Source organism: Chrysemys picta, chromosome 2 (genome assembly GCF_011386835.1).
Source record: "Chrysemys picta bellii isolate R12L10 chromosome 2, ASM1138683v2, whole genome shotgun sequence".
Classification (NCBI taxonomy): Eukaryota; Metazoa; Chordata; order Testudines; family Emydidae; genus Chrysemys; species Chrysemys picta.
The window spans coordinates 80,248,173-80,260,452 of record NC_088792.1 but is presented as its reverse complement, the minus strand read 5'-3'; the positions used below and the strand labels follow the sequence as shown (position 1 = coordinate 80,260,452).

Below are 12,280 nucleotides of genomic sequence, written 5' to 3'. Positions count from 1 at the left end.
ATACTTCGCTATACACTGAAACGTAAGCACAGTATTTGTATTTCAATTGATTTATTTTATAATTATATGGTAAACATGAGAAAGGAAGCAATTTTTCAGTAACAGTGGCTGTGACACTTGTATTTTTATGTCTGATTTTTTAAAAAGTAGTTTTTAAGTGAGGTGAAACTTGGGGGTACACAAGACAAATTTGACTCCTGAAAGCCGGGTACAGTTGTCTGGAAAGGTTGAGAGCCACATGGAACTAAAACTGGCAAGTGCAGCACCAATATGTATCAAATGGGGACAACTGGAGTTTACTCTTCAACACAAAGGGAATATTTATTGTCCTAACAATTCCCCACTAAGAATTCCTTAGCTCCCTCTCCTCTACCCCTTGCCAACAGGGAGATTCTAGAAGTGTAGCTTTGGGGAGCATGCCAGTCTTCTACCCAACACATGCTGCTGTTGGAACAGTCCTTTTTGAAAAGCAGACTGTTCCAATAACTGTTTCTTTTGAGTAGTGGTCTGCTATTGAACTACAATAGAGGACCATATCTGACAATAGACTGTTCAGACAGAAGGCTCCCCACTTGACCGCCCCCCCGCCAAAAAATAAAATACTATTTTGCACTTACATAGCAGCTGTTAAGAGGATCAAATATGTTTTTGTTCCTTTCTGATGCATATGTCAACAAGTGAGGTTTGGAGTTAGATTCTGGAAGGCAGGCAAACCTCGGTTCCCGCCCTTCAGGCGGGGTGTATTTTCAAATGCAGCATTTAAAAGCAGTTTAAAATCCAGAGCTCTGTGGAATGTGATTTGCTACAGCTTTGCAGTTGAGGGAGATTAGGGGGCTCAGCTCACTTATTCATTGCTCAGTTCATCTGGACTTCAAATGCTGGGGCTACAGTATCCTCTTCACAACGCAGTATGCAGAAACTAGTATCCTCTTGACAACCCATTATTCAGTAGGAAGGAATGTATTAGTGACGGCAAGATACATTCAGGGTTAGGGTTACTTTACAGTAGTGTAAGTTTCCAAGGGCCAGAGGAAACAGTCATTCGGTTTTCCCATGCTATAGATATCTAATGCTGCTATGATATTTAAGATCGTCCCTTCAAAGTTAGGGACATACAAATATCTAACTTATGCCCACAAATTCCAGGTGTACCCAATTTGCATGCCCGCCTGGTATTTGCACATCTACATTAGACACACAAACATTCGTGCACTCCTAACACTGAAAATCTGGCCCTTGAAAACTCAAAGCATTATCAAATTGTTTATCAAGGTCCTCACTGTCTGGTTTGTATTTTACTAGATCATGTGGAGAGTATACAACTGTCAGCCTTTCAAAAGAAAAACAACCAACCCTTAATACTTAATTTTTTTTTAATGAGAGTAAGATGTCACCTGACTCACCCAGTGATCTATTCCTTTGCCAGCTGAAAAATAGAGATTTGGGGTATCCCCTGTACCCTCCAGCCCCACGAACAGTTGCAGGCAGGGCCCACTGCCAAGCTGAAGTTTAGTTTTATAAAAAAGGAGAAATTGGGTGGTCTTTCTAAGCACTCTTTTTTTATTAACTCCCTGTGCCAGCAGCACACTTCTGCTTCGGGAGGTGGAGGAGGGGTGTCAGGCTGAAAAACCATCTGCTTCTCTTGGGCAATGGTTCTTTCCAGAAGGGGTAATCAGAAAGAAATCACTCTTGTACAGTCAGAAATGGAAGGAAAAGAAAAATCCATGTACAGATGCCTATTGCCCATTTCCACAGCAAACAAATGGATTATCAGAAAGAGCTTGAGGGGGCTGAAGTTGGAAGGCCAGAGGTTTGACCGATGATACCAGCCATGTTTTGGATTGTGAGTACATGTGCATGCACACAGGCACACACCCCTCCCCATTTCCATCTACTCCATACTTTTGAACAGGTGAACTTTTCACAAATCCTATTCGGCAGCTCTCTCATCACGCCCCAAAGAGCTAGCAAACAGGGGACACAAGTCACAGACACTGCGCTCTCAACTGGGCCATTTTCTAGGTTCTTGTGAAAATGCTGCATATAGGCACTGACAAAAATGATACTGTCTCTGAAGATATGAGCTCTTACAGCAGGCACATACATGCTCTGCGCATTAATCAAACCAGCCACCGCTGATGAGCAATTTTTCTAAAATTTGGAGGGGCTGCAGTGATCCTAGCCTAAAATCTTGTACAGCAAGTTCCCACCTGAAGAATCGAAACCCTCACCCCAAAAACAAGTTTACAAATGAGGAGAAAGAATTTTATAATAAAATTGTTGACAAAAGATTTTTCCTCCAAGGTACAGAGTTTAGTGCATTAGCCTTTCATCTTTGCAGAGGAGTTCAAATGCTGACAGTGTGCACAAGTGAAAGCGATTTTGATGACATGCATCCTAGCTCTCTAACTGTGACCAGCACAAAGGCAACCTACAATTCCAGATGATTGGCAGTCTCTGTAAGAGAAGCCCAGGGCTAAAGATAGCAAGGGGTCTTGCAGGTCAGGAAGGATTAGAGGACATTGGCAAGCTTGGGTAGAAAAGCCTGCACAGTGCCTGCTTGTGGCATGCATGGCTGAATGCAGCACTATTAATCCCATATTTTCATGGAGTATTAATCCCCACCAAAGAATTTAAGAAAAGCTGGCAAGGCTTTAACTACAGCAGTGCAAGAGATAGTGCTACAAATGCAAGACACGATTCGGATTGTTGGGATCCAGTGGTGGTTTGTTATATTTATGTCATAGTGCTGATGTAGTGCCGCCTGTGGGTCAGCTGAGTCTTTTATACCTGCATCGTACTTTTCAGAGTTTATCAAGGACATCCTTTTATGTAGTGAATGTGTTTCATACTATGGCTTAAACACATTCATTAAAATAGTTTAGGATTCTGATTTTGGGGACAGGAGGACACAGCATTTCTAAGGCCCAGGAAGAAAGCCCCCAAAGTAATAAGGTAGCGCTCTAACTTGTCTTTGTCTGATTTATTTTCCTATTGCCACTTAGATTTTTACAGCAGGCTCCCTCACCTCTTCACGGATGTTTCAGATATTAACAAGAATATTAGAGAAGCCAAGTGTTAAATCGCTTTGAGGATCCCCATAATCCTTTGCTGCATCAGTAACGTTCAGCAGTCCACTGTGTGAGAGCAGAGGTATAGATTTTAAAACAAGCCTAATCACAGATTCATTAATAGGCGGAACATTAATTAATCCAGCATGTAAATATCAGCAGCCTGGTGCCCTTTATAAGGCTAAAAAAAAAAAAAAAAAAAATCCTGAATGCACTTTATCAGTAGGCATCATCTGGTCAAGGTATTTCCCCAGGGTTTAAATGGGGGTGGTTGAGAGGGCAAACGGTATACTTATTCACCACCTCACAGAACTGATAACGCCACTGAAAATGACTTCATAGCATTTACACCCACACCCTTCTAAATCCTATCACAAGCTTGCTTTGTTTGTTATGGAATTACTTTATTGGATAAGAACTGAAGTGGGGCTCAGCTGCTAAAATAATAGGCTGTTCCTCTTACTGGCTCTCTGGAATTAACAGTGCTGTCTCTACATCAAGCAGCTGCGTACTTGTGGGTCTGTCCCTCCCATCAGCATCGTTTCTCACCACCTTACAAACATCAGTGAATTTACCCCATAACACTCCTGTAGAGTGTTAGGAGGTAGAAGAGCAGTATTATTGCCATTTTATAGATGAGGACCAGAGGCACAGAGATTAATGCCTGATTTTCAGAGGTAGCCAGCATCCATAACCTCCTTTACGGTCCATGAGAACTGGATGTGTTTGCCACACTTGGGGGGAGGGGAAGATAATCAGGCCTTAAGTGATTTGCTCAAAGTCACACAGAAAGTCTGTGTCAGAGCCAGTTATAGAACCCAGAATTCATAAGACTCCAACCACTGAGTCACCCAGAAAGCCATCCGTCCTGCACATCAATAGTGAATCAAGCCACACAACACATGCCACCACATTTTTCTGTAGTCCTTTAAAGAAGGCATGTTCTAGCAAATTGTTTTTTCCTGATTATTTTTGGAATACTTAACACTGAGAATTATGCGACTTACAAGACTCACTTCCTTGATGTAAGTTAAGTAGTTCTTGTTAGTCCAGTCATTGCTGGTGGGGTAATCTACAGTCCAAAATTATGTGCCTCAAATAAAGATCCAGTCTCCCCACACATTTCACTTGGGTACTCATCTTGCAGACTGTTCTCTGAAGGCGATCCCTTAAACTTGTAGAGTCCCACCAACGTCAGTGCAACTCTGCATGGGCATATGGGCCCACCTACATAGGCCCATTTACAGGATCAGGATTTAAATATACCAAAGGAAACTGATATGAAAGTAAATACATAAAATAAAATGGTCATAAAGAATGTCAAGTGAGCATCTAGTCAGTTAATATTTCAGTGTGAAATTCCCTTCTTCCTGAGGTTTGCTTTAGATGATTAGGGCTCAATCTTTTCTGTGTATATGAAGTCGTACACTGTTGCACATTTTAGGTCAAAACCACTATTTCCACAAGAGCTGATTTTACAAGATACAGAACGGTGCAGATCTTATCAGTCAGAGCATCAGGACCATGCGGATGTTTCAGTGACCTGGGAGCAATATTCATAAATCAACACTCAATGTAATAAGGGCAGGTTAGTGACAAGAGCGAGTTTCTTTGTGTCTCCACCCCCCCCATCCCCCAAAAACAGCTCAGGAAAGGGCAAGCATTCCCAAGTACAGCAGTAGCTGTGGATAAACCTGTTGCCCCTTCGGAAACTGCAAGTATATTTAAGTATGCTCCTTCTTTTGGCTGATAGTCTGGGAAAGGTCACAGCTGCAAGGGTTGAATCCTGGAGGAAACATGCAAGACTCCAGCTAGTAAGGAGAACAAACTAAGGCTCCAAACCTGTAGTGAGATCTGCTTGCACAGACTCCTGCATTTGTGCTGAGACCCATTGTTTTAAATGGAGATACAGGTCTATGTTCACTTCCACTGAAGTTGTTAGGGTAGTAGCTGGCAAATTTGAAAAGTGAAAGGAGAACTAGGATAAATATAATTCCACTGTCTGTTTAAGCTGAAACATTCTGTCATCTTTCTCTTGTCATCTAAATATTTAACCAGGTCATTTCTACAACAGCAGCAGAAACTGCTGTCCCAAACTAGGAAGAGGCAGCAACAGATACGTTTTGAATGGGTGTCTTCTCTCACTCAGGTAACAAACAAAAGCTCCAAATGCCGTTCAGTTGAACATAATGTTCTCAGGTTTTCACCCTCTTTTGAAGGATCCTTGAAGTAGAATGACACTCTCAAATTTAGGACTGAAATCATCTCTTCCCCAGAGAGAACAGGAGTACTTGTGGCACCTTAGAGATTAACAAATTTATGCCTACGAGGCACCTCTGTAGATTTTTTTTCTCCTGTTATTTAGTGTGAATATTAGGGTTTTCCAAGTATAATTTTTTAGGAGTTCTAAATAATATATCTTACATTGACCAATTTTGTCATCGTGCACATAAAATGTTAGCAATTACTTGCTTGTGACAGTCAACTGTCACAAGTTTAAACAGATCAAGAAAAATGAAAATTCTGGGATCAAAGATTATTTGATTGCCTAATCTTACATTGAGGCCAGTTTATGTAATAAGGAGAAACTTTCACAGAGACACAATGTCAATAAGAATTCCGTCAAATGCTGCTTGCAGTAAGCATTACAAAAATACCCTAGCGAGTGTCTACTAAAGGCAGAGGCAGGAAGCCTATGACAATTGTTTCCTTTAATGTTTAAAATTGACTATTTCTTATAATAAATAAGGGGAAGGGGTAGAAATTGTGTTAACCCTTTTGTCAAAATGTATCTCTTATTTAATTCCAATGGTGCCAGTAGATCAGAATTTAAGCTTTAGAGTTCAGCAAGTTTGCTACAAGCATAGTTCAACCAGACTAAGTACAGTAGCAACAAGTTTCTAGTAGGTTGTGAATACACTTAAGCACATGAATAACTTAGCCAGGTGAGTAGTGTATAAGCACATGTATAAGCGTTTACAGGTTGTGGTTCAATACTACTATTCCACCTCTGGTATAATATGCTGTCGACACAGGTTACCACAGGTCTAATGAAATTCAAACCACCATTCATAGTGATGTCATTCAATTTCAGTACCTCAGCATGAAATAAGGAGATTGCAAAAATTTGCTAACAGCCAGTACTACTCAAGACCATTTAATTGGTGGCTGTTGAGATGAACTGACTATTATATATTGGATTAAAAGCTTACTTGGGAAATTTAAAATCAAGCTGCAGAGCTACTTAAAAGTATATTTCAACTGCAGAATTATTAATTCTGCATGTCCTATAGGTAGCTCTCTGTACCACTGATAATTATATTCACCAATACATTCTTCATGATTTACAGACTTATTAGCCACAGACAGAAAATGAAAGCCTGAAAAGTGTAAGATAGTTGTACAGACAGAGGAAAAAAGCATAAGTGTTTGATGTGAAAGGACCACTTATTTACTACAGAACTTTGCAAGTCTACTCAACATTGAATGTACATTTCACTGTAATCTTGTATTTTAAAATTCAAATAATAATGACATACAACTAGAGGTACCCATACAGTGCTCTGGACACCTATCCCATAAATTTAGAAGTCACAACAGAAAGCAAAAGATATACCCCAAAATATATTTGTCTCAGCCCTCACCTTTTAAGGGCTAAAAGAGACAATTCTGGGGCAGTCCCTTTTTTTTAAATGTTACAATTTTTAATTTACAGGATAGGTGCTTATAGTTGTATTTTTAAAATGTAATAATCATTTACAAAATTAAAGTGAAACGTAACATCCAGAATTAAACAGATTTACATAATATAGTGAAATATAATTAAGTGATCCTTTTGCATCACTTATTTTATGTTGATTTTCTTCCATCTGCACAGCCATCTTATGCTATTGCAGGCTTTCATTTTCATCGGTGGCTAATAAAGGAAAGTGGCAGGTAGTTTAGGTACAAAAATTAAGTTCTAGTTTTTAAAAGTTGTACAGAACCTAGTACAGGGATTTAAAAATCCATTAAGACATTTTATTTGGATTTAACACCTTTCTTTGCAATATTTGCCACCCAAACATAGAAACTTTCTCCCACTTGACAGCCAGAAAGTGAAGATATAAGTGAAATTGACTAGTGAAAAAAAAAATGGAGAGACTTTCATTATGAAGGGCTAGCTAGTGGGTGTATTTTCACTGACTAAGATTAATGAAAAACAAAAAGTAAACTCTAGAAAACAGTGAAATTGAACATGGTTTAAAAATAATTTCAATCATCTAAACTAAGAAATTCTCTTTTTAAATGTGTTTTTTAATCTCACAGCATCTCTTTACAATTGACCCACTTCAGCTCAAACCCAGATATCTACTGTTTCCGAGTCATTCATCAGGTCCCTGGTGTCAAATTATCACAGAGAATTGGACAATCCCATTAAAATAAAGATGTTTCTCACAGAAGCCTGTTTACACAAAAGGACAGTATGAGAAGCAGCTCTGTACCTCAAGTTCAGTTTCTCTTCGATTGATGTCATCCGTGGATTGATTTAACTTTTCCAGTTCCCCCTAGAAAAGAGCAAAAACACAGGCATGCACTGAGTAATCAGACACCAACATGATGGAGAAGGAAAGGTTCTATTAAATGTCATCTGGCATCCCCCAAAGAAAGCACATTAGGGCTCTGGCTGGAATGTGAAATGAAAACAGAGATTTGAGACATTTGGAGGAACTCAGCCAGAGGTTATGGATCTATTATAGGAGTGGGTGGGTGAGATTCTGTGGTCTGCAATGTGCCTCAGGTCAGACTAGATTATCAGGATGGTCCCTTCTTGGCCTTAGGAAGTCTGTGAGTTTACCACCTAGTTGCAGCATTCAGCTACTCAGGAAAAAGAAAAACAAGCTGAGAAACTTCACTTATATTCTAGTTTTAATGAAGTACAGTTCTTGCTTTCGGTTATGTCATTTTTATTAATACTAAATAAGAATACAATCTGTATCTTAAAAGAATGTGACTAATGTCAGCTAGTTCTCAGTAAGACAGTATTTAAAACAAGGCCATTTGTCTTCACAGTGGTAGGGAAGGAGTTATATACACAGACAAAGGCACAAAGACAAGGATTAGAACATAGTGTCAATACTGTAACAGAAACAGGCACATGCAAAGACAGCAAGTATAAAAAGGGACTCATTTCACAATACATTAGAAGCAGTTACACCAATACCCTCTTTCTGCAACAGAAGTATCAGAATTTGGCCCTCAATGTTGAATTGTACTAAAGGATCCACACCACGAATTGATCAACTATTGAGTGACTGTCCACCAAATTACATTAATTAATCTGGTCACAGTGAAAAGATGTTAGTTCTAACAATATAGCTTTATTACCCACAGAAGTCAGATTTGATTTCGGACTTTAAAGACAATTGTTTTTATTTTTTCTAATAGCAGGTTTTAATACACATTTCAAATTACTGCTTCGTTATCTAGGTAAGAAGGTTTTGCCCTACAAATGTTAAAGCAACAGACATTTATTTATCCAGATGACCAAAAAAAAAACAAAAACAACCCCCACCACAATTTCATGAATAGCACGCAATCAAACTCCCAGTGTTGATTAGATAAATAGAGTCATATTCCACGTAAAAAAAACCCCAAAGACAAAATTTCAGTCATTGGGAGATAGTGCGCCTCAGTCTCTGAAAAATCAGGCCACTTAAACATTGCTGAAGTGTTTGCAAGATCAGACTTATCTTTAGGCACCCACATCTGAAAATGTTGCTACAAATCTGTACAGATCTGGCAAAGAGATACAGAAGACAAGAGTAATGACAGGTATAGGCCCGATCCAGCAAAGACTTCTACATGTGCTTAACTTTACACACAGCCAGTAATCCACTAAGGGAGTACTCAGGGCATAAAATTAAGCCTGGGTGTTGGTCTTTGCAGGATTAGGGCCATACTGCTCTTTCCACCAAGCAATAGATCAGGGCATGAATTTGAGGGGAGGGGAGAAAGATGGGGAACTTTGTTCAAAAAAAGATTCAAGAGCATTTAAAAAAATCACAGGTAAAAAGAAAGTAACATTTTGTATTTCAAGCCTGTGTTTTCCTTTTTAATTAAAATCCCACCATTATTATTATTATTATTATTATTATTAAGAGTTTTATCCTCTCCCTATAGGTTTACAAAAAAGGTTTTGCATTTTTTTGTTGTGATAAAAAAAAATCAAGGTCAGAATTTTAATTTAAAAAAAGGGAAGAGAGTCATGGCACAGAACATTTTAATGGAAAATATAATAATCTTAAACAACCAGCATGAACAGCTTAAATCATACTAATACAACTTCACAAATGCCCTTGCTCAGCTGCAGGCACCAAGCTAAGAGAGACCATGACCCCCTCCAACAACCTTATTTCAGGTCTCAGCTTCAAACATGTTTTGTTCCCCACCCCCAAGCCCAATCTTACTTAAGGGCCAAGCCACAAATGATTCAGCTCTGGTCTTGTAACTATTGTACAGCGTTTTGAAAGACGCCCTGTACGAATGGTACCGAAGAAAATCACAGTTGCATTGTCTTGTCTGTGTGCAGACACACGCACCGCAGAAACCACTCTTCAGGTATTCTTGCAGCCTGTGCATAATATCACAGGAGGTTTCCCCTTGGGTTTGGAAAGGGGCCAGGTTGCTTTAAGTCCTGGAAGGTTCAGAAAAGACCCCCCCGCAGTGATGCTGCCTATCGGGGGGGGGGGGGGGGCTGGCGTGTCTCCAGCGCACACACTGGGCTGCTCAAAAGGGGGTCTTTTAAACCCCCTCTCCCGAAGGGGAGCAGGCAGGCACCCGGTGCTCCAGCAGCCTCTCCACCCATCCGCAGAAATACCCCAGTAGAAACCTAATGAGCTCAGCGGGCAGATGCACAGCGGCTGCACGCCCCATCGGGTGGGGGGCGGAGTAGCAAGAGGGTAACACGGAGGAGCTCTATGGGAGACCTGTGCAGGGATGGGGAGCAAACGCAGTGACACCCCCCCCAAACCAGCATTCCCCTCCTCCGCTCTGCGATCGCAGCTCCGTGCAGGACCGTCCCACCCCAGTGATGAGGCCCATGGCTCCGGGCGCAGAGACTAGGCATTGTCCGCCCAACGCGTGCGGGCTTGGGGCTGAGCCAGCCCCCGGGACCGGCTTCCCGGGTGCCGCCGCTCCGCAGCATCCCCGGGGCTCGCTCTCCTGCCTCACCTGGATCCTGGGGTCCACCTCCTCCTCCTCGGGGAAATCCCCCTCCTCGGGCCGGCTCCTCCGGCCCGCGGGCTCCATGGGGCCGGGCTCCCAAGCTCGGACCTGCCTCTGCAGCTGCCCGCGGCCGCGCGGGGAAAGGGGCCCCGGGGAGGTGTCGGCGGCCGAGTTGAGGAAATCCGCCTCCCCACGCCCCCTGCCTGCCGCTAGCTCGCTGTCAGCCGGGCGCCGCCTCTCCCCCGCCCGCCGGCCTCGGCCCAGCCCCCCGGCCGGGCTGCCAAATCAGCGGGCGAAAGCAGCCTCCCCACCCCCACGGTGACAAGCGCCGCCCCCAGAAAAGCCCGGCCCCGCGTGCTCTTGACAGCACCTGGCAGCCGCCTGCTGCGTTCTCGCTTCTCCTTTGTGCGGCTGCGGAAGGGGGGCAAGCGGCAGGGCCGCTCTGCAAAGCGCCGCGCTGCTGGCTCGGCAGGCAGGGTTCCCATCGGGCCGCTGTCCTCGCCACGCGGGCCGGGCTCTGCCCAGCGTCCATAAGAGTCAGCCCCTGGCAGGTGTTACCGGGGATGAGCAGCCCCAGCAGGAGACAGGCCAAAAGAAGCAGGGACTCATTCTCACCTGCCCCTGGCCTAAAGAGCAGCTGATGCCGTGTAGAAAACTCTGACAGCCAATCTCCTGAGCCCCAGTGGTGCCCGTCTCGTTTGGCCCAGGGGTTGTTTGGTTTTGGTTTTTAATTTAGGACACGCCGGTGAAAACGGGACCTTAATTGTTTCACAACGCCTCGCTTGCAAAGGGTCCTTTGTGACATCACAATCAGCGCCACGCAACTGCGGTACCGCCAACAACGCTTAGGGGCTTCAGGTGCAGGGCAGTGGCTAGCTCATCAGAGGGCTTTTTTTTTTTTTCAGCCGTTTGCTGGTGAGGTTCCGCGGGTTGAAATGTTTTTGCAAAGCACTTTTAGAAGCCTTGAAAATTCAATCCGAACGAGGTTTCTGACATGAGTCAGATGAGCCAACACATTTTGTATCTGGTGCATGTAGCAAAAAAATAAGCGAACTCCACCCAAAAACAAACAAACAGTGATTGTCGTCATTGTGTCAGCAAAAAGGAACCTCGTCCTAGAACCCGTGGTGGTGTGTAAAAATAAGGCTACTGGCTAATGTAGCAAGAGCAAAGCATACATAGCGCAGAGCTCTTTTTGATATTTGATTTAGCACTGCGTTAGGCCTAGGTTTATTACAGGATTAGCACCTCAACCCTCGTGAGAAGATAGTAGAGTTAATCCCTCTTCTTAGAACAGGAACAGCAATGGGAGGCTGCAGTACGAATTCTGGCTCTTGTTCCTCTTACCTTCAGTTTTTGATAGTAAGAGAAGTAAAATCAAAGCTCCCACACCCATGTTTCCTTCTGTCCACACCAAGGAGATTAAAAACAAGGGAGATTCTTGGTCTCTGATTAGAGTTGCCAACTTTCTAACTGCAGAATAGGGAACACCGTTGCCCTGCCCCGAGGTCCTGACCCTTCTGAAAAGCCCCACCCCCATTCACTCCCTCCCCCACCTGCTCATTTTCACCAGGATGGGGCTGGGGATGAGGAGTGCAGGAGGGGGCTTTGGGCTAGAGTGCAGGGTTCAGAGTATGGGAGTAGGCTCCTGGAGGGAGTTTGAGTGCAGGAGCGGGTGTGGGCTCCAGGCGGCTCTGATCTCAGGCAGCTCCTGGGAAGGGGCAGCATGTCCCTCCAGCTCCTAAGCAGAGGGGTGAGCCAGGGGATTCTACACATGGCCCCAGGCTGCAGGCACCGCTCCTGCAGCTCGCATGGGCTGGAAACCATGGCCAATGGGAGCTGTGGAGCCAGCACTTAGGGCAGCACCTGCAGGCAGGGGCAGCACGTGGAGCCTAGGAGCCGGAGGGACACGATGGCCGCTTCCCGGGAGCCACACAGAGCCTGCCTGCGCCGCTGGCACTATAGCCAACCAGACTTTTAGCAGCCCGGTCAGTTGTGCTGAC

At 43.6% G+C, this 12,280-nt stretch overlaps 1 protein-coding gene across 3 annotated transcripts in view; it reads right to left on the bottom strand.

The window, feature by feature from the left end:
* Positions 1–11,287, bottom strand: part of SH3BP5 (SH3 domain binding protein 5) — a 58,490-nt gene extending 47,203 nt beyond the window's left edge. Inside the window, exons 1-2 of one of the 3 annotated variants that reach the window (XM_065583588.1) lie at positions 10,648–11,287; positions 7,556–7,618 (exon numbers count right to left, since the gene is read on the bottom strand). In XM_065583588.1, coding sequence (XP_065439660.1) covers positions 7,556–7,618; positions 10,648–10,809 — 225 coding nt within the window. In that variant the 5' untranslated portion in view covers positions 10,810–11,287. Of the gene's footprint in view, positions 1–7,555; positions 7,619–10,283; positions 10,520–10,647 lie in introns of those variants that run through there. The other 2 variants (XM_065583590.1, XM_005278664.5) reach the window with 2 other exon arrangements.
* Positions 11,288–12,280: the final 993 nt, after the last annotated feature.